Source organism: Bombina bombina, chromosome 2 (genome assembly GCF_027579735.1).
Source record: "Bombina bombina isolate aBomBom1 chromosome 2, aBomBom1.pri, whole genome shotgun sequence".
Lineage (NCBI taxonomy): Eukaryota > Metazoa > Chordata > Amphibia > Anura > Bombinatoridae > Bombina > Bombina bombina.
In genome coordinates, this window is record NC_069500.1 from 1,248,734,875 (window position 1) to 1,248,756,981 (window position 22,107).

Consider the following 22,107-nt stretch of genomic DNA (forward strand, 5'->3'; position numbering starts at 1 on the left):
GTGGCTTTCTCGAGTCCATCTGTCCAAGGGTATGACCTTTCGCAGGCCAGATTGGACGATTGTAACAACAGATGCCAGCCTTCTAGGTTGGGGCGCAGTCTGGAACTCCCTGAAGGCTCAGGGATCGTGGACTCAGGAGGAGAAACTCCTCCCAATAAATATTCTGGAGTTAAGAGCAATATTCAAGGCTCTTCTAGCTTGGCCTCAGTTAGCAACACTGAGGTTCATCAGATTTCAGTCGGACAACATCACGACTGTGGCTTACATCAACCATCAAGGGGGAACCAGGAGTTCCCTAGCGATGTTAGAAGTCTCAAAGATAATTCGCTGGGCAGAGTCTCACTCTTGCCACCTGTCAGCGATCCACATCCCAGGCGTAGAGAACTGGGAGGCGGATTTTCTAAGTCGTCAGACTTTTCATCCGGGGGAGTGGGAACTCCATCCGGAGGTGTTTGCTCAACTGGTCCATCGTTGGGGCAAACCAGAACTGGATCTCATGGCGTCTCGCCAGAACGCCAAGCTTCCTTGTTACGGATCCAGGTCCAGGGACCGGGAGCAACGCTGATAGATGCTCTAGCAGCTCCTTGGTTCTTCAACCTGGCCTATGTGTTTCCACCGTTTCCTCTGCTCCCTCGACTGATTGCCAAAATCAAACAGGAGAGAGCATTGGTGATTCTGATAGCGCCTGCGTGGCCACGCAGGACCTGGTATGCAGACCTAGTGGACATGTCATCTCTTCCACCATGGACTCTGCCTCTGAGGCAGGACCTTCTAATACAAGGTCCTTTCAATCATCCAAATCTAATTTCTCTGAGACTGACTGCATGGAGATTGAACGCTTAATTCTATCAAGGCGTGGCTTCTCCGAGTCAGTCATTGATACCTTAATACAGGCTTGGAAGCCTGTCACCAGGAAAATCTACCATAAGATATGGCGTAAATATCTTTATTGGTGTGAATCCAAGAGTTACTCATGGAGTAAGGTTAGGATTCCTAGGATATTGTCCTTTCTCCAAGAGGGTTTGGACAAAGGCTTATCAGCTAGTTCTTTAAAAGGACAGATCTCTGCTCTGTCTATTTTTTTGCACAAGCCTCTGGCAGAAGTTCCAGACGTCCAGGCATTTTGTCAGGCTTTGGTTAGGATTAAGCCTGTGTTTAAAACTGTTGCTCCCCCGTGGAGCTTAAACTTGGTTCTTAAAGTTCTTCAGGGAGTCCCGTTTGAACCCCTTCATTCCATTGATATTAAACTTTTATCTTTGGAAAGTTCTGTTTTTGATGGCTATTTCCTCGGCTCGAAGAGTGTCTGATTCTCCTTATCTGATTTTTCATTCAGACAAGGTAGTTCTGCGTACCAAACCTGGGTTTTTACCTAAGGTGGTTTCTAACAGGAATATCAATCAAGAGATTGTAGTTCCATCATTGTGTCCTAATCCTTCTTCAAAGAAGGAACGTCTTTTGCATAATCTGGACGTAGTCTGTGCCTTGAAGTTTTACTTACAGGCTACTAAAGATTTTCGTCAAACATCTGCCCTGTTTGTCGTTTACTCTGGACAGAGGAGAGGTAAAAAAGCTTCGGCAACCTCTCTCTCCTTTTGGCTTCGGAGCATAATACGCTTAGCCTATGAGACTGCTGGACAGCAGCCCCTGAAAGGATTACAGCTTATTCTACTAGAGCTGTGGCTTCCACCTGGGCCTTTAAAAATGAGGCCTCTGTTGAACAGATTTGCAAGGCTGCGACTTGGTCTTCGCTTCACACCTTTTCAAAATTTTACAAATTTGACACTTTTGCTTCTTCGGAGGCTGTTTTTGAGAGAGAGGTTCTACAGGCAGTGGTTCCTTCCGTTTAAGTTCCTGCCTTGTCCCTCCCTACATCCGTGTACTTTAGCTTTGGTATTGGTATCCCACAAGTAATGGATGATCCGTGGACTGGATACACTTAACAAGAGAAAACATAATTTATGCTTACCTGATAAATTTATTTCTCTTGTAGTGTATCCAGTCCACGGCCCGCCCTGTCCTTTTAAGGCAGGTCTAAATTTTAATTAAACTACAGTCACCACTGCACCCTATGGTTTCTCCTTTCTCGTCTTGTTTCGGTCGAATGACTGGATATGGCAGTGAGGGGAGGAGCTATATAGCAGCTCTGCTGTGGGTGATCCTCTTGCAACTTCCTGTTGGGAAGGAGAATATCCCACAAGTAATGGATGAATCCGTGGACTGGATACACTACAAGAGAAATAAATTTATCAGGTAAGCATAAATTATGTTTTTACAGGCAACTTTGTATTTATTTTAACCAGGTACAATAGCTATTAAATAGTTAATAACTATTTAATAGCTACCTAGTTAAAATAATTACAAAATTACCTGTAAAATAAATCCTAACCTAAGTTACAATTAAACCTAACACTACACTATCAATAAATTAATTAAATAAAATACCTACAATTATCTACAATTAAACCTAACACTACACTATCAATAAATTAATTAAATACAATACCTACAAATAAATACAATTAAATAAACTAACTAAAGTACAAAAAATAAAAAAGAACTGTTACAAAAAATAAAAAAATATTTACAAACATTAGAAAAATATTACAACAATTTTAAGCTAATTACACCTACTCTAACAAAGCCCCCCAAAATAAAAAAATGCCCTACCATATTCTAAAATTAAAATATAAAAGCTCTTTTACCTTACCAGCCCTTAAAAGGGCCTTTTGCGGGGCATGCCCCAAAGAATTCAGCTCTTTTGCCTGGAAAAAAAACATACAATATCCCCCCAACATTACAACCCACCACCCACATACCCCTAATTTAACCCAACCCCCCCTTAAATAAACCTAACACTAAGTCCCTGACTATCTTCCTACCTTATCGTCACCACGCCGGGTATCACCGATCCGTCCAGGCTCCGATGTCTTGATCCAAGCCCAAGCGGGGGCTGAAGACGTCCATCCTCCGGCTGAAGTCTTGATCCAAGCGGCGGCTGAAGAAGTCCATCTTCGGGCAGAAGTCTTCATCCTATCCGGGCAGAAGAGGAGATCCGGACCGGTAGACATCTTCATCCAAGCGGCATCTTCTATCTTCTTCTATCCGATGACAAGCGGCTCCATCTTCAAGACCTCCGGTGCGGATCCATCCTCTTCTTCCGACGTCCTAAAACAGAATGAAGGTTCCTTTAAGGGACGTCATCCAAGATGGCGTCCTTCGAATTCTGATTGGCTGATAGGATTCTATCAGCCAATCGGAATTAAGGTAGAAAAATTCTGATTGGCTGATGGAATCAGCCAATCAGATTCAAGTTCAATCCGATTGGCTGATCCAATCAGCCAATCAGATTGAGCTTGCATTTTATTGGCGGATCGGATGGACGTCTTCAGCCCCCGCTTGGGCTTGGATCAAGACATTGGAGCCTGGACGGATCGGTGATACCCGGCGTGGTGAAGATAAGGTAGGAAGATCTTTAGGGGCTTAGTGTTAGGTTTATTTAAGGGGGGTTTGGGTTAGATTAGGGGTATGTGGGTGGTGGGTTGTAATGTTGGGGGGGTATTGTATGTTTTTTTTTCCAGGCAAAAGAGCTGAGTTCTTTGGGGCATGCCCCGCAAAAGGCCCTTTTAAGGGCTGGTAAGGTAAAAGAGCTTTTATATTTTAATTTTAGAATAGGGTAGGGCATTTTTTTTATTTTGGGGGGCTTTGTTATTTTATTAGGGGGCTTAGAGTAGGTGTAATTAGTTTAAAATTGTTGTAATATTTTTCTAATGTTTGTAAATATTTTTTTATTTTTTGTAACTTAGTTCTTTTTTATTTTTTGTACTTTAGTTAGTTTATTTAATTGTATTTATTTGTAGGTATTGTATTTAATTAATTTATTGATAGTGTAATGTTAGGTTTAATTGCAGATTATTGTAGGTATTTTATTTAATTAATTTATTGATAGTGTAGTGTTAGGTTTAATTGTAACTTTGGTTAGGTTTTATTTTACAGGTAATTTTGTAATTATTCTAACTAGGTAGCTATTAAATAGTTATTAACTATTTAATAGCTATTGTACCTGGTTAAAATAAATACAAAGTTGCTTGTAAAATAAATATTAATCCTAAAATAGCTACAATATAATTATAATTTATATTGTAGCTATATTAGGATTTATTTTACAGGTAAGTATTTAGCTTTAAATAGGAATAATTTATTTACTAAGAGTTAATTTATTTCGTTAGAATAAAATTATATTTAAGTGTTAGGGTTAGACTTAGCTTTAGGGGTTAATACATTTATTAGAGTAGCGGTGAGGTCCGGTCGCAGATTAGGGGTTAATAAGTGTAGGTAGGTGGCGGCTACAATGGGGGTGGCAGATTAGGGGTTAATAAATATAATATAGGGGTCGGCGGTGTTAGGGGCAGCAGATTTGGGGTACATAGGTATAATGTAGGTTGCGGCGGTGTACGGAGCGGCAGATTAGGGGTTAGAAAAAATATGCAGGTGTCAGTGATAGCGGGGGTGGCAGATTAGGGGTTAATAAGTGTAAGGTTAGGGGTGTTTAGACTCGGGGTTCATGTTAGGGTGTTAGGGGCAGACTTAGGAAGTGTTTCCCCATATGAAACAGTGGGGCTGCTTTTTTGCAGGTGTTAGGTTTTTTTTCAGCTCAAACTGTCCCATTGTTTCCTATGGGGGAATCGTGCATGAGCACGTTTTTGAAGCTGGCCGCGTCCGTAAGCACCGCTGGTATTGAGAGTTGCAGTGGCAGTAAATTATGCTATACGCTCCCTTTTTGGAGCCTAACGCAGCCCTTCTGTGAACTCTAAATACCAGCGGTATTTAAAAGGTGCGGGGGAAAAAAAGCCAGCGTTAGCTATGCGGGTCGTTACCGACAAAACTCTTAATCTAGCCGTTAGTGTTACTTTCAATAAGTGTGGTTATTTTATTTTATTGGCTTGCAGTTTTTCAATTCAGATTTACTCATTTAATAGTCTAATTATGCAAAAAAAAAAAAAATTTGAAAATTATTTGAAAAAAATAAATTTTCGTTTTCGGCCAAGTGCATCCTGGATGGTTCGGTTTCTGTCCAGAATTTCCATTTTGGTGCATCACTACCGAGAACTTTTGAGAAAATTCTTGGTGCTGTTGCGCTAGCATCTGGCATAGGAAAAACGTCAGGAGTAACCTCAGAAGTTTTAAATACAGAATTTAAACGCTTATTATTAGCTTTGCTATCAGGAGGACTAGACTCCTCAATACCCAAAGTAAACAATACTTCCTTTATTAGAGAAGAATATGTTCAATTTTAAATAAAAAAGATTTGTCAATTTCGGTCTCTGATGAAGAATTGTGTGAGTCAGAGGAACCCTCATCAGTAGAGGATATTTCAGTATGTTGTCGGTCAGTACAAAATTCATTAGATCTATGACAAGTTTGCAAAGACCTTTAACGTTTAGGGATAGGGAAATATTAACAGACCTGACTCATGGCTAATATATGCAATATACTATAAAGTGCCTTCCATAGCTGAGTGTGTCTTAAAATGATAAATACTTACCAGAAGACACCCATCCACATATAGCAGACAGCCAAACCAGTACTGAAATATATCAGCAGAGATATTGGTAGAGGAGTATAATGTCGATCTGTAAAGGGAGGCAGCAGATGAATCCGATTACACTACCAAATTTACAGAAAGCCCTAGAATAGTTTTCCCATAGGTGAAAACATGGTATCATCAGGCAATACTCCCTTCACATCCCTCAGAAAAATACTGTACTTAGAGAGGAACTGCGCTTCAATATGCTTAGAAGCGCCTTTCACAGACGAAATCAAGCACATCATGCTTCAACACCTACCTAAGGAGGCAAAGTTTGTAAAACTGAGGTATGAGTGAGGTGGGAGGTGCATTTATAGGCATTTGAGGTTTGGGAAACTTTGCCCCCTCCTGGTAGGTATGTATATCCTATACGTCACTAGCTCATGAACTCTTGCAACCTATATAAAAGAAGAAAAGCTGAAACGGTGATAGTTTTACTCGAAGCATTTTAGTTCATACACGTTTATTGCCAAAAGAGGTTTTGTTCAAATTTGAAATGCATTGGTATATAGTTCAGTTTTAACAAGAATGTCCCTTTTTTAATATGCAGTCAAGCTTTGCTTATCTTATATAACCTGTTGTGTTTGAAAAGTAAGATGTTCTAGTTAAAAGGGTATGTAGGCCTATGAGAGAACATGACTCCCTTTCTGATGGAAGCTGTGTGCGATTACTGTAGGACACTGCAATACATGTTTTGCTAATTGTAAAATAGATCTTGTTCTGTTATCTTCTCCTGCTACCCCAACAAAATCAATGAAGGAAATAGTCTGCCCTTAAAAGGGCATTGTACTGTAAAAAAAAAATTCCAATTAATTGTTATACCAGCTGCAGAGTATTAAATGTTTGAAAATGGTTTATTTATATTTAAAATAACTATTTTTGCTCATTGAAACCTCAAACCCATTTTTCGCAAGGACACGCCTATTTAAATTGTCTGAGCCTTCAGGAAGTGCATACCTGGTCATATTCTTTTGCTAAACACAAATGCCAGTAATAAGGTATTGAAATCTTGATTATGACCTGGGGTTCAACGATACAAAAAAATATTTCATATCCCCCACTGGTTGCCTGATTTCTTGCTTGCTACATGTTGTTTACATAACTTTTCTAAAGAGAATAGTGCAGTAATAGTATATTCAGTATAGGTGGTGACTTCAAAAGGAAACAGCAGCTATTTCAAATGACAAAAATAAAGGTAAATGAGTTATTGCCAAATTATTACTTTCCACCGGATAAAATGGACCACTGGAAACGCAATAAAGGGGAGAACATTTTACAGTGCAATGTTTCTGCAAATTTAGAAATTATCCTTAATGCGTGCAAAGTTCTTTAGTTTCATAATTAATTCCTGTAAATATTTTCCATGATTTTTTTTTTTCTTCAAGGACGCGAACCACCAAGGTTGCTTTGAATTTGGATTATCTACCTTATTTGAGGGACACGCTGGTAAAGCCACTGACTGAACATGGCGCTGATGGTGTGCAGCAAGTTGTGGATTTGATGGACAATTACTATTTGATGAAAGAAGATTTTGATAACATCATGGAAATCTGCAGCTGGGGAGGAAAAGCGAGCCCATTTTCTAAACTTGATTCTAAGGTACCATGTTACTTATGAAGTGATTACCTCTGAACTAAGATCATTGTTTTGTTCTATGACAATAGTGACATTGTATCTGGTCATTACAGGTGAAAGCTGCTTTCACCAGAGGTTATAACAAGGAGTCTCATATGACCCCTTACTCGTTACAAATGGTGAAGGCTTCTAAACGAGAAGCACCGTCATCACTAGACTCTGAAATGAATGAAGAGTTGAATGTTGAGGAAACCCAGGCTGAAGAGAAACCTGATGATGTTGAAACAGATGCAATGATCAAGGTATCTTTTTTTTTTTTTAATTTTATTTAAACCGAAAACAAAGCTATAAAGGTTTTTTCTCCAACATTGGTGTGTCCGGTCCACGGCGTCATCCTTACTTGTGGGATATTCTCTTCCCCAACAGGAAATGGCAAAGAGTCCCAGCAAAGCTGGTCACATGATCCCTCCTAGGCTCCGCCCACCCCAGTCATTCTCTTTGCCGTTGCACAGGCAACATCTCCATGGAGATGTTAAGAGTTTTTTGGTGTTTAAATGTAGTTTTATTCTTCTATCAAGTGTTTGTTATTTTAAAATAGTGCTGGTATGTACTATTTACTCTGAAACAGAAAAGGATGAAGATTTCTGTTTGTAAGAGGAAGATGATTTTAGCAGACAGTAACTAAAATCGATTGCTGTTTCCACACAGGACTGTTGAGATGAAGTAACTTCAGTTGGGGGAAACAGTTAGCAGTCTTTTCTGCTTAAGGTATGACTAGCCATATTTCTAACAAGACCATGTAATGCTGGAAGGCTGTCATTTCCCCTCATGGGGACCGGTAAGCCATTTTCTTAGTTAAACATAAAAGAATAAAGGGCTTCAAAAAGGGCTTAAAAACTGGTAGACATTTTTCTGGGCTAAAACAATTGCTTTACTAGGCATATTATGCAGATTCTAACTAATTATTGGTATTATAATCTTGGGGAACGTTTAGAAAAACGGCAGGCACTGTGTTGGACACCTTTTTCAGATGGGGGCCTTTCTAGTTATAGACAGAGCCTCATTCTGGGACTGTATAGGGGTTAAATGTAAAAACGGCTCAGGTTCCGTTAATTTAAGGGTTAAAGCTCTGAAATTTGGTGTGCAATACTTTTAATGCTTTAAGACACTGTGGTGAAATTTTGGTGAATTTTGAACAATTCCTTCATACTTTTTCACATATTCAGTAATAAAGTGTTTTCAGTTTGAAATTTAAAGTGACAGTAACGGTTTTATTTTAAAACGTTTTTTGTGCTTTGTTGACAAGTTTAAGCCTGTTTAACATGTCTGTACCATCAGATAAGCTATGTTCTATATGTATGAAAGCCAATGTGTCTCCCCATTTAAATTTATGTGATAATTGTGCCATAGTGTCCAAACAATGTAAGGACAGTAATGCAACAGATAATGATATTGCCCAAGATGATTCCTCAAATGAGGGGAGTAAACATGATACTACATCATCCCCTACTGTGTCTACACCAGTTATGCCCACACAGGAGGCCCCTAGTACATCTAGTGCGCCAATACTTATTACCATGCAACAATTAACGGCTGTAATGGATAACTCCATAGCAAATCTTTTATCCAAAATGCCTACTTATCAGAGAAAGCGCGATTGCTCTGTTTTAAACACTGAAGAGCAAGAGGACGCTGATGATAACTGTTCTGACATACCCTCACACCAATCTCAAGGGGCCATGAGGGAAGTTTTGTCTGATGGAGAAATTTCAGATTCAGGAAAAATTTCTCATCAAGCTGAACCTGATGTTGTGACATTTAAATTTAAATTAGAACATCTCTGTGCACTGCTTAAGGAGGTGTTATCTACTCTGGATGATTGTGACAATTTGGTCATTCCAGAGAAATTATGTAAGATGGACAAGTTCCTAGAGGTTCCGGTGCCCCCCGACGCTTTTCCTATACCCAAGCGGGTGGCGGACATAGTAAATAAAGAGTGGGAAAGGCCCGGCATACCTTTTGTTCCCCCCCCTATATTTAAGAAATTATTTCCTATAGTCGACCCCAGAAAGGACTTATGGCAGACAGTCCCCAAGGTCGAGGGGGCGGTTTCTACTCTAAACAAACGCACTACTATTCCTATCGAAGATAGTTGTGCTTTCAAAGATCCTATGGATAAGAAATTAGAGGGTTTGCTTAAAAAGATTTTTGTACAGCAAGGTTACCTTCTACAACCAATTTCATGCATTGTTCCTGTCACTACGGCAGCGTGTTTCTGGTTCGAGGAACTAGAAAAATCGCTCAGTAAAGAATCTTCGTATGAGGAGGTTATGGACAGAGTTCAAGCACTTAAATTGGCTAACTCTTTTGTTTTAGATGCCGCTTTGCAATTAGCTAGATTAGCGGCGAAAAATTCAGGCTTTGCTGTCGTGGCGCGCAGAGTGCTTTGGCTAAAGTCTTGGTCAGCGGATGTGTCTTCCAAGACGAAATTGCTTAACATTCCTTTCAAAGGTAAAACATTATTTGGACCTGATTTGAAAGAGATAATTTCAGACATCACTGGGGGAAAGGGCCACGCCCTCCCACAGGATAGGTCTTTTAAGGCTAATAATAAGCCTAATTTTCGTCCCTTTCGCAGAAACGGACCAGTCTCTAATTCTGTATCCTCTAAGCAAGAGGGTAATACTTCACAACCCAAACCAGCCTGGAAACCAATGCAAGGCTGGAACAAGGGTAAGCAGGCCAAGAAGCCTACCACTGCTACCAAAACAGCATGAAGGGATAGCCCCCGATCCGGGACCGGATCTAGTGGGGGGCAGACTATCTCTCTTTGCTCAGGCTTGGGCAAGAGATGTTCAGGATCCTTGGGCGCTAGAAATAGTTTCTCAAGGTTATCTCCTGGAATTCAAGGAACTACCCCCAAGGGGAAGGTTCCACAGGTCTCAGTTATCTTCAAACCAAATAAAGAGACAGGCATTCTTACATTGTGTAGAAGACCTGTTAAAGATGGGAGTGATACATCCAGTTCCAATAAGAGAACAAGGAATGGGATTTTATTCCAATCTGTTCATAGTTCCCAAAAAAGAGGGAACATTCAGACCAATTTTGGATCTAAAGATCCTAAACAAATTTCTCAGGGTACCATCGTTCAAAATGGAAACTATTCGAACGATCCTACCTACTATCCAGGAAAATCAATTTATGACTACCGTGGATTTAAAGGATGCGTACCTACATATTCCTATCCACAAGGAACATCATCAGTTCCTAAGGTTCGCTTTTCTGGACAAGCATTACCAGTTTGTGGCACTTCCATTTGGATTAGCCACTGCTCCAAGGATTTTCACAAAGGTACTAGGGTCCCTTCTAGCGGTTCTAAGACCAAGGGGCATTGCAGTAGTACCTTACTTGGACGACATCCTGATTCAAGCGTCGTCCCTGTCAAAAGCAAAGGCTCATACGGACATCGTCCTAGCCTTTCTCAGATCTCACGGATGGAAGGTGAACAAAGAAAAAAGTTCTCTGTCCCCGTCAACAAGAGTTCCCTTCTTGGGAACAATAATAGATTCCTTAGAAATGAGGATTTTTCTGACAGAGGTCAGAAAATCAAAAATTCTAAGTTCTTGTCAAGTACTTCATTCTGTTCCTCGTCCTTCCATAGCGCAGTGCATGGAAGTAATAGGATTGATGGTTGCAACAATGGACATAGTTCCTTTTGCACGAATTCATCTAAGACCATTACAACTGTGCATGCTCAGACAGTGGAATGGGGATTATACAGACTTGTCTCCGACGATTCAAGTAGATCAGAAGACCAGAGATTCACTCCGTTGGTGGCTGACCCTGGACAATCTGTCACAGGGAATGAGCTTCCGCAGACCAGAGTGGGTCATTGTCACGACCGACGCCAGCCTAGTGGGCTGGGGCGCGGTCTGGGAATCCCTGAAAGCTCAGGGTCTATGGTCTCTCCCGATAAACATTCTGGAACTGAGAGCGATATTCAATGCTCTCAGAGCTTGGCCTCAACTAGCAAAGGCCAAATTCATAAGGTTTCAGTCAGACAACATGACGACCGTTGCATATATCAATCATCAGGGGGGAACAAGGACTTCCCTGGCGATGAAAGAAGTGACCAAGATAATTCAATGGGCGGAGGATCACTCCTGCCACTTGTCTGCGATCCACATCCCAGGAGTGGAAAATTGGGAAGCGGATTTTCTGAGTCGTCAGACATTCCATCCGGGGGAGTGGGAACTCCATCCGGAAATCTTTGCCCAAATAACTCAATTATGGGGCATTCCAGACATGGATCTGATGGCGTCTCGTCAAAACTTCAAGGTTCCTTGCTACGGGTCCAGATCCAGGGATCCCAAGGCGACCCTAGTAGATGCACTAGTAGCACCTTGGACCTTCAACCTAGCTTATGTATTCCCACCGTTTCCTCTCATCCCCAGGCTGGTAGCCAGGATCAATCAGGAGAGGGCCTCGGTGATCTTGATAGATCCTGCGTGGCCACGCAGGACTTGGTATGCAGACCTGGTGAATATGTCATCGGCTCCACCATGGAAGCTACCTTTGAGACAGGACCTTCTTGTTCAGGGTCCATTCGAACATCCGAATCTGGTTTCCCTCCAACTGACGGCTTGGAGATTGAACGCTTGATTTTATCAAAGCGTGGGTTTTCAGATTCTGTAATAGATACTCTGATTCAGGCTAGAAAGCCTGTAACTAGAAAAATTTACCATAAAATATGGAAAAAATATATCTGTTGGTGTGAATCTAAAGGATTCCCATGGAACAAGATAAAAATTCCTAAGATTCTATCCTTTCTACAAGAAGGTTTGGAGAAAGGATTATCTGCAAGTTCTCTGAAGGGACAGATCTCTGCTTTATCTGTTTTACTTCACAAAAGACTGGCAGCTGTGCCAGATGTTCAAGCATTTGTTCAGGCTCTGGTTAGGATCAAGCCTGTTTACAGACCTTTGACTCCTCCCTGGAGTCTAAATCTAGTTCTTTCAGTTCTTCAAGGGGTTCCGTTTGAACCCTTACATTCCGTAGATATTAAGTTATTATCTTGGAAAGTTTTGTTTTTGGTTGCAATTTCTTCTGCTAGAAGAGTTTCAGAGTTATCTGCTCTGCAGTGTTCTCCGCCCTATCTTGTGTTCCATGCAGATAAGGTGGTTTTGCGTACTAAGCCTGGTTTTCTTCCGAAAGTTGTTTCCAACAAAAATATTAACCAGGAGATAGTTGTACCTTCTTTGTGTCCGAATCCAGTTTCAAAGAAGGAACGTTTGTTACACAATTTGGACGTAGTCCGTGCTCTAAAATTCTATTTAGAGGCTACTAAAGATTTCAGACAAACATCTTCCTTGTTTGTTGTTTATTCTGGTAAAAGGAGAGGTCAAAAAGCGACTTCTACCTCTCTTTCCTTTTGGCTTAAAAGCATTATCCGATTGGCTTATGAGACTGCCGGACGGCAGCCTCCTGAAAGAATCACAGCTCACTCCATTAGGGCTGTGGCTTCCACATGGGCCTTCAAGAACGAGGCTTCTGTTGACCAGATATGTAAGGCAGCGACTTGGTCTTCACTGCACACTTTTGCCAAATTTTACAAATTTGATACTTTTGCTTCTTCGGAGGCTATTTTTGGGAGAAAGGTTTTGTAAGTCGTGGTGCCTTCCATTTAGGTGACCTGATTTGCTCCCTCCCTTCATCCATGTCCTAAAGCTTTGGTATTGGTTCCCACAAGTAAGGATGACGCCGTGGACCGGACACACCAATGTTGGAGAAAACAGAATTTATGCTTACCTGATAAATTACTTTCTCCAACGGTGTGTCCGGTCCACGGCCCGCCCTGGTTTTTTAATCAGGTCTGATGAATTATTTTCTCTAACTACAGTCACCACGGTATCATATGGTTTCTCCTATATATATTTCCTCCTGTCCGTCGGTCGAATGACTGGGGTGGGCGGAGCCTAGGAGGGATCATGTGACCAGCTTTGCTGGGACTCTTTGCCATTTCCTGTTGGGGAAGAGAATATCCCACAAGTAAGGATGACGCCGTGGACCGGACACACCGTTGGAGAAAGTAATTTATCAGGTAAGCATAAATTCTGTTATTAAAGGGATATGAAACCCAAAATGTTTCCTTTGTGATTCAGACAGAGCGTTAGTTTTAAAACAGTTGCTTCTATTATCAAATGTTATGTATTTTCTTTGTATCGTTTGAAGAAGGAGCAGCAATTCATCACTGGGAGCTAGCTAAGCATATTGTGCGAGCCAATAATGAGACATATATGTGTAGCCACCAATGTGTGCTTAAAAAAACACACCAAGAGAACAAAGCAAATTACATGATAGAAGTATTGTTTATAATTTCAGGCTATATCTGAATCATGAAATAAACATTTTGGGTTTCATGTCCCTTTAAAAGCTTAATTTACAGCCATGATGCAATTTTTTTATAAGCAATTACAAATTTTAAGCTCTTAGCATTTTTGTTAAATCAGAGTGTTCTCATTTTTTCCCTGCTCTCTGTGCTCTCCGAACAGAATTAATCATTTTATTTGTTTATTTGTTGTTCATAATATAGCAAACACAATTAATACTTTAGCTTCTTGGTTACCAGGTCTTTAAAGCATCATTCTCTGCTAATTTATTTCAATTGCTTAAGGTATTGTACAGCAGCCAATTCTAATGCACTTTAATATTAAAGTTTTAGCTCCTGATAATAAAGGAAAGTACAGTTTCATACTGTAATCACATAGCTTAATGCTTGATATAAATACATTCCTTGATATATCATTATCTGATAGCTCTGCCAATGTGTGGATCCTTTATCCTAGCTAATTAAACTAGTATGTTGCACTTTTAAACATAGTTGTTGTTTTTTGTTTTTCTTATTGCTAATTTTAAAATTGTAAGCGTGCAGCTCTCAGTAGTAGATAAAGGAAAGCAAAGTCCTCTTGGAAATTAAAGGGACACTGAACCCACATTTTTTTTCTTTCATGATTCAGATAGAGCATGAAATTTTAAGCAACTTTCTAATTTACTCCTATTATCAAATTTTCTTTATTCTCTTGGTATCTTCATTTGAAATGCAAGAAGGTAAGTTTAGATGCCGGCCCATTTTTGGTGGGTTGTCCTTGCTCATTGGTGGATAAATTCATCCACCAATCAAAAAGTGCTGTCCAGAGGTCTGAACAAAAAAAGCTTAGATGCCTTCTTTTTCAAATAAAGATAGCAAGAGAACAAAGAAAAATCTGAATCACGAAAGAAAAAATTTGAGTTCAGTGTCCCTTTAAGTCCATATGGTAGTGTGACTTTTTTTTGTAGTTTTTGTCTAGCATAGATGATCAGAGACTGCACTCTGGATTTAAGTAACCAGATTAAACAACCAGATTAAAGCAAGTGACTGTGAATTTAAACCTAAGCAAAACCCCGCCCCTTGGTGTACATCCAATAATCAATCACACCAAATTAGTTGCATCTGTATACACAAAACCAAAGCAAAGCATAAATTCTACAAAATATAACATCATATAATAAATATCTATGTGCATCATCAAAAAATATGAAATGACATCATAATCACCTGTGATATAAGTGATTTTATAAGTTGATAATAGAGATAGCGTTTATAATGTTCACCAGTTTCACAGACAACCTCATAAGTCTTTAAATCTGCCCTTTAACAATCCAAACAACCTATCATCCAAATAACAATCCAATTCATATAACTCCTTAGTCACTATACCACCAGGCTAGAAAATATATTGCAGTAACCCTCATATGACAACCTACATAAACTGGAATAAAAAAACACATCCATGATCCTACCTTTAGATGCACAAATCGATACCTCCATAACACACTTTCTTCCTAAACTTTATTAGTTCCCTTCACTGTGTATATACCCTGTAGCCAATCGTATTAGGCACACCCACTATCTGATCACACACAGGGTCATGTTCAACAGAGAGTGTGAGCAAAACAGCACTATTAGAGGCAGGCATGTTTTCTGTGTACTGTAATACTTATTGAGAAACGTCACTGAATAAACCTTTGCTGTGCTTAAATCAAGAGAATGTGATTTTTATTTTTTGATGAAAATGTGATTACTTCTGCACCCTGTTACTTAGGATTCCTGCTGATGAGAGTGCGCTTATTAGTATTTTTATATATATATATATACACACGCATACATACATACACACATATATATATATATATATATATACACACACACATACATACACACATATATATACATACACATATTTATAGTTTGAATGATTTTACTTTCAGGCAAAAAAGCCCAAATCTTCAAAGCCATCAAAGCAAAACAAGCAGGGTGAGAAAAAGCCTACAAAAGCAAAAGGGAAGAAGGCCAAGTGAAGTTTGAGGTTGTTCCCAGAAGACACAAGAGGAAATTATGCAGACGTTGCTTGGTGGTTCTACGAGAGAAGCTAGTACATTACAAAATGACCGCGTAAAATGTGCACATTTCTCAGAAACCTAAGTTTGTCATCAGAATTGCCTGAAACTAAAAGTATATTGCATTTTAGTTTTTTTTATCCATCACATGTATATAAAAATGTGCATAAAACATGTCCAACCAAGAATTTACACATTCTTTTGCACCTCCTGCTTCTGTATATAGTATATATATTATAGAAACTATTTCTTTTGTACAGAACTTTATGTAATGATATAATCATAATTAAAATTAGTTAAAAATATTTTGAAAATATCTGTCTTGTTTTAAAAAATAAAGGGACATTAAACTAATTTTTTATATCTACATCAGAAGTTGATTGTGTTGGAAAATACATACATACAAAATGTTTTAAATGCATTTAAAAGTGTATTTTTTATTATTTTTATCTTTTTTTATGTGATCAGTTTATGGACAGATTTAATTCTTGCAAATATCAAGCAATTACTGTACAGCATCTTATGGCCAGGTTTCTGAATTCCACAATGTATTCCAGGCTCTTTGTGGACAATGGAAAAACTAGCTTTCAAATGTACATTTTCCTTCCATAAGGCAGGGAGAGTCCACAACTTCATTCCTTACTGTTGGGAAATACAACACCTGGCCACCTGGAGGAGGCAAAGACACACCAGCCAAAGGCTTAAATATCCCTCCCACTTCCCCTATCCCCCAGTCATTCTTTGCCTTTCATCACTATAGGAGGGGGCAGAGAAGTGTCAGAAGATTTGGATAATCCTGTAATGGGTATGTTCCCTTCGAGAAAGGACTGGGGTTTTAAGTAATCATGTCAACCTCTCAGTGAGAGTATTGATGAAAGTCTGGAGTTGCAGGGAAAGTTTTTCTGCGAACCAATCCAGACTGTCGCTAACAGATCCTGAGCAATCAGTGTTGACGAGTTTCACTGTTTGCTGCTACACACTCAAGTCCATTTCAGAAGCGCTGCTGCAAGACTGTCACACTTGCAGCATGAATCCTGGAGGGTAAGACTGTTTTTATATATATATATATATATATATATATATATATATATATATATATATATATATATATATACAATTTAAAACGCTATACAGGGTTACAGTGTGGCTCCTTTATACCTTGATCGGATCAAGGGTTAATATTTCTTTCATGTAATTAGCAAGAGTCCATGAGCTAGTGACGTATGGGATATACATTCCTACCAGGAGGGGCAAAGTTTCCCAAACCTTAAAATGCCTATAAATACACCCCTCACCACACCCACAATTCAGTTTTACAAACTTTGCCTCCCATGGAGGTGGTGAAGTAAGTTTGTGCTAGATTCTACGTTGATATGCGCTTCGCAGCAGGCTGGAGCCCGGTTTTCCTCTCAGAGTGCAGTGAATGTCAGAGGGATGTGAAGAGAGTATTGCCTATTTGAATTCAATTGTCTCCTTCTACGGGATCTATTTCATAGGTTCTCTGTTATCGGTCGTAGAGATTCATCTCTTACCTCCCTTTTCAGATCGACGATATACTCTTATATACCATTACCTCTACTGATTCTCGTTTCAGTACTGGTTTGGCTGTCTACTATATGTAGATGAGTGTCTTAGGGGGTAAGTAAGTCTTATTTTATTATGACACTCTAAGCTATGGTTGGGCACTTTCTATGTAAAGTTCTAAATATATGTCTTTAAACTTATATTTGCCATGATTCAGGATAATCAGTATTCTTTTAAAATTCAGACTGTCAGTTTCATTATTTGAGATAATGCATTTTAATTCAATTTATTTTTCTTTACCTTGAAAATTTCCAATTGATCATTTTTCCCTGTGTGCTGTTAGGCTCGCGGGGGCAGAAAATGTTTCTTTTTATTGCGTCATTCTTGGCGCAAAAATTTCGTCATTTCCGGCGCCGTAGTTGACGCCGGAAGTTGTATTCTGTTAAACGTCATTTTTGAAGCATGTGTATTCAGACTTTTTTTGCGCCAAAAAATGTGGGCGTCGGTTCCGGGATCAGAGGATGTGGTGTCATACTTGGCGCCAAAAATATGGGCGTTGTATTTAGCGCCAATAATGTGGGCGTCATATTTGGCGCCAAAAAATGTGGGCGTATTTTTTCCACTTTTTTTCCTCACATTATTTAAACCTCACTTTTTTATTGCTTCTGGTTTCTAGAAGCTTATTATTTTGCATTCTTTTCCCATTCCTGAAACTGTCATTTAAGGAATTTGATAATTTTGCTTTAAATATTATTTTTTTTCTATTACATATTGCAAGATTTCACTGTTCCTGTTTCAAAACGATCTAAGGGATTCCTGTTGACTGAGTTCAGTCCTACCAAAGCTAAGTTCATTTATTTTAAATGTTATGAATGTTTATCTTTAGCTATGGTTTGTAATAAGTTATCATGATAAACTTTTACATGCAGAATCCATTAGTATTTATGCTTTATATATTGCTATTCTTTTTACATCTTATATACAAGAAATACTTAGAAGATTTATAAGAAAATTTTTCTGATTCTATTTTAAAGGCTTTGTCTGACATCGTGCCTTCTAATAAAATTTTTAGGTCTTTTTCAAACTTCTTTTTTAATTATTGAAGTTTCAAATGACCAACAACATACTGATTTATCCTTCTCTGATGTTTTTTCTCATTCAGAATTTTCTTCATCAGATATTGACACTAACAAATCTACTTTTTTATTTTATTTTTTTATTAAAGTACATTTGTTCTTTGTTGAAAAGGTGTTGATTATTTTGGATATTAAGGTAACTAGTTCTTTTTCAGGACTAGCTAACACTATTTCTGCTTATTTATTCTTCTGTGTTTTCAGAGGTTTTTTCCAGTTCCTCATACTAGGGAATGGAAAAGGCTGAGAATTTTCTTTTATTCCTTCTTCAAAGGTTTTAAACTATATTCTTTGCCGGCAGTTAATTTCAATGTTGAGGGTTCTCCAATTTAATGGGGCTATCTCTACTCCTGCTAATTATGCTATTGTTTCTATAGCAAAATAGTATTTATTTTCCTTTAGATGGTTGTATCTTATTTAAGGAAAATTATTTATTTTCAGGTTCTTTTTTTGGACCTGTGATTTATTTGAATGATGTTGCAATTGCTTCATTTTTCTGTTTACTTTAAGATCAAGTATCAGATTATGATTTATTTTAGCATTGTTAAAGGGACAAAATCTACTAGACTAGGTGCTGTTGCATTTGTCTTGTTGTTTTGCATTTGTTATGCAAGTTCAGTGTGTTGACTGGTCCTTTAGCTGGGTTATCATGCTAATAGTTTCATTTGTGTCTTCATTTTATTAAATATTTTTGCAAATGAGGTTTAATCTATGTCTTTAGCTGTTTTAGCTAGAAGAATTTTGTGATTTCTAAAAATCCATATTTCTTTTTTCTAAAATAATCAATTATTTGGTTTATAATTGGATTTAATTCTTAACTGTTACTCTGGGCTTCAAGATTGAGTTCTAAGACTAAAACTTTAAGCTTATTTCAGTTTGGTTGTTCTTTTTAAGGAACAAATTCCCAAGTAACATGTTTTTAATTGGAAATCTTTTAGTTCAAAATCAGCTCCCTAAAATTGCAATGTATGTGCCGTATTCCAGTTTGGCTGGTAAGGGGCAGGTTAAGATTTTTTTGAAATTTGTTGTTTTGCAAATTTCTTTGATTTTGGGTACAGAATTAAGTTCAGAGTAAACCGTCTGTGAGAAGTCTTTTTTCTCTATGATATTCCAGCTATTCCAGTAAGGCTAACACTTTCGTTAAGTGTGTTTCGGTCCTATATATTTTGGGATAATGTTGAAGTGCGGCTGATCACCCGTTGGGGTTCAAGCGCTGCTCAGTCCTGGAATCTTCTGGGGTATTTCTTCCAGTTCCATTTTTAGGAACTGGGTTTTGGGGTTTTATTCAAAACTATTCTGCCTTTTGTTGGTCAGTGATGGCATTATTTGTTTTCATTAGATACAATAGATGCATATCTTCAATTTCTGTTTTCATTCAGATTATTTTCTGAGGCTGCGGAATCTCATATGATTCAACTTTGTTCTTTCAGGACATAGTTAGAGGATCTTTTTTTCAAAAGCTCTTGATTCCTCACACAAGGGTCACCTTTTTTAGGTTTCACTGTCTTTGTCTCTAATCAGACAAGTGACAATTTTATTGGGTTCCGTCTGTCGGTACCTTCAGTCTCTATTATTTCCTTCAGTTGCTATATATGCATGAAAGTTTTAGGTTTTATGGCTGCAGCGTTGGATTCAATTCCCTTTGCTCGTTTTCATGGAAAACCTTTCCAGTTTTTTATGCTGAATAATGGTGCAGGGATTCTAGGATTTCAAATTTTAAATCTTCAGATCCTAATGTTTAACTTTCTTGATTTGATGGTTAAGTTCACCTTCATTTAGTTTTACATGTCTCTTCGTTTCTTTCAACCTGGACCATGATCTCTACAGATGTGAGTCTTTTTGGTTGGGAGGCTGTCTGAGGATCTCTGTCAGCACAAGGGGTTTGGAAATCTCAGGAGGCGAGATTACCATTTGATATTTTAGAACTCCGTGCATTCTCAGAGTTCTTCAGTTAGTTTCTTTTGAAGAAGAGACGTTTGTTTTTCAAACAATGTCACAACTGTGGTATATGTCAATCATCAGGGTGGGACTATCAGTCCTTAGGCTGGGACAAAAGTATCTCGGATATTTGCTTCGGTTAAATCCAGCTCCTATCTAAATTCTGTGGTCTTTTTCCCAGGTATAGACATTTGTGAAGCGGATTATCTCTGTTAATCAAGCTTTACTTCCGGGAGAATGGTCTCTCTTACCCAGATATGTTTTTCAATTTTTCAGATGTAAGGGCTTCCAGAAATAGATCTGTTGGCATCTCATCGGAATAAAGAACTTCCCAGGGGCCTATTCAGGTCCGGGGATCCTCAGGCGGAAGTAGTGTATGCATTGATATTTCCTTGGAATTATCATTTTGTCTATATCCTTTCGCCTCTAGTTCTTCTTCCAAAAGTGATTTCCAAAATTCTAATGGAGTGTCTGTTTGTACTGCTGGTGGCTCCAGCATGGCCTCTCAGGTTTTGGTATGCGGATCTCATTTGGATGGCCAGTTGCCAACCTTGGACTCTTCCGTTAAGAACAGACCTTCTTTCTCAAGGCCCATTTTTCCATCAGGATCTCAAATCTTTAAATTTGAAGGGATGGAGATTGAACGCTTGATTTTTAGTCATAGAGGTTTCTCTGACTCATTGATTAATACTATGTTTCAGGCTCGTAAATCTGTCTCTAGAAAGATTTATTATCGAGTTTGGAAGACCTACATTTCTTAGTGTTTTTCTCAATATTCTTGGCATTCTTTTAGAATTCCTAGAATTTTATAATTTCTTCAGGTTGGTTTGGATAAGGTTTTGTTTTCAGTTCCTTGATAGGACAAATTTCTACTCTTTCTGTTCTTTTTTCACAGAAAGATTGCTAATCATCCTGATATTCATTGTTTTGTACAGACTTTGGTTCGTATCAAGCCTGTCATTAAGTTAATCTCTCCTCTTTGGAGTCTCAATTTGGTGCTGAGGGCTTTGCAGGCTCCTCCGTTTTAACCTATGCATTCTCTGAACATTAAATTACTTTCTTGGAAAGTATTGTTCCTCTTGGCTATCTCTTCTGCTAGAAGAGTTTCTGAGTTATCTGCTCTTTTTTGTGAATTTCCTTTTCTGATTTTTCATCAGAATAAGACAGTGTTGCTTCCTGATATTCATCTTTTTGTTCAGGCTTTGATTCGTATCAAACCCGTCATTAAGCCAATTTCTCCTCCTAGGAGTTTTAATTTGGTTCTTTTCAGGCTCTTCTATTTGAGCATATGCTTGCTCTGGACATTACTTTCATGGAAAGTATTGTTCTTTTTGGACATCTCTTCAGCTAGAACAGTTTTTGAATTATCTGTTTTTTCTTGTGAATCTCCTTTTTCTGATTTTTTCATCAGGGTAAGGTGCTTTTTGCTGTCCTCATTTCAATTCTTACCTAAAGTTGTAAATTCTAACTACATTTGGGAGGAATTATTGTTTTCCTAAGACTTCTTTGGCAAGATTCTTTCATTCTTTGGATATGGTAAGAGTTTTGAAATCCTATGTTGAAGCTATTCAGATTTCAGACAGGCTTCTAGTCTATTTGTTATCTTTTCTGGTTTTAGGAAGATCAAAAGGCTTCTGCCATTTATTTGGCATCTTGGCTAAACTTTTGATTCATCATGCTTATTTGGAGTCGGGTGGATTCCCGCCTCAGAGGATTACGGCTCATTCTACTAGGTAAGTTTCTACTTCCTGGGCTTTTTAAGAATGAAGCTTCTATTGATCACATTTGCAAAGCAATGACTTGGTCTTCTTTGCATACTTTTACTAAATTCTGCCATTTTGAAGTGTTTTCTTCTTCTGAAGCAGTTTTTGGTAGAAAAGTACTTCAGGCAGCTGTTTCTGTTTGATTCGTTTGCTT

General features: G+C 38.5%; 1 protein-coding gene across 2 annotated transcripts in view; it reads left to right on the forward strand.

Moving 5' to 3' along the window:
* Positions 1 to 15,900, forward strand: part of RFC1 (replication factor C subunit 1) — a 430,548-nt gene extending 414,648 nt beyond the window's left edge. For both annotated transcript variants that reach the window (XM_053704049.1, XM_053704048.1), the window contains exons 24-26: positions 6,970 to 7,183; positions 7,273 to 7,461; positions 15,467 to 15,900. In XM_053704049.1, the coding sequence (XP_053560024.1) occupies positions 6,970 to 7,183; positions 7,273 to 7,461; positions 15,467 to 15,556 (493 nt within the window). In that variant the 3' untranslated portion in view covers positions 15,557 to 15,900. The remainder of the gene's footprint in view (positions 1 to 6,969; positions 7,184 to 7,272; positions 7,462 to 15,466) is intronic.
* The last annotated feature ends 6,207 nt before the right edge of the window (positions 15,901 to 22,107 follow it).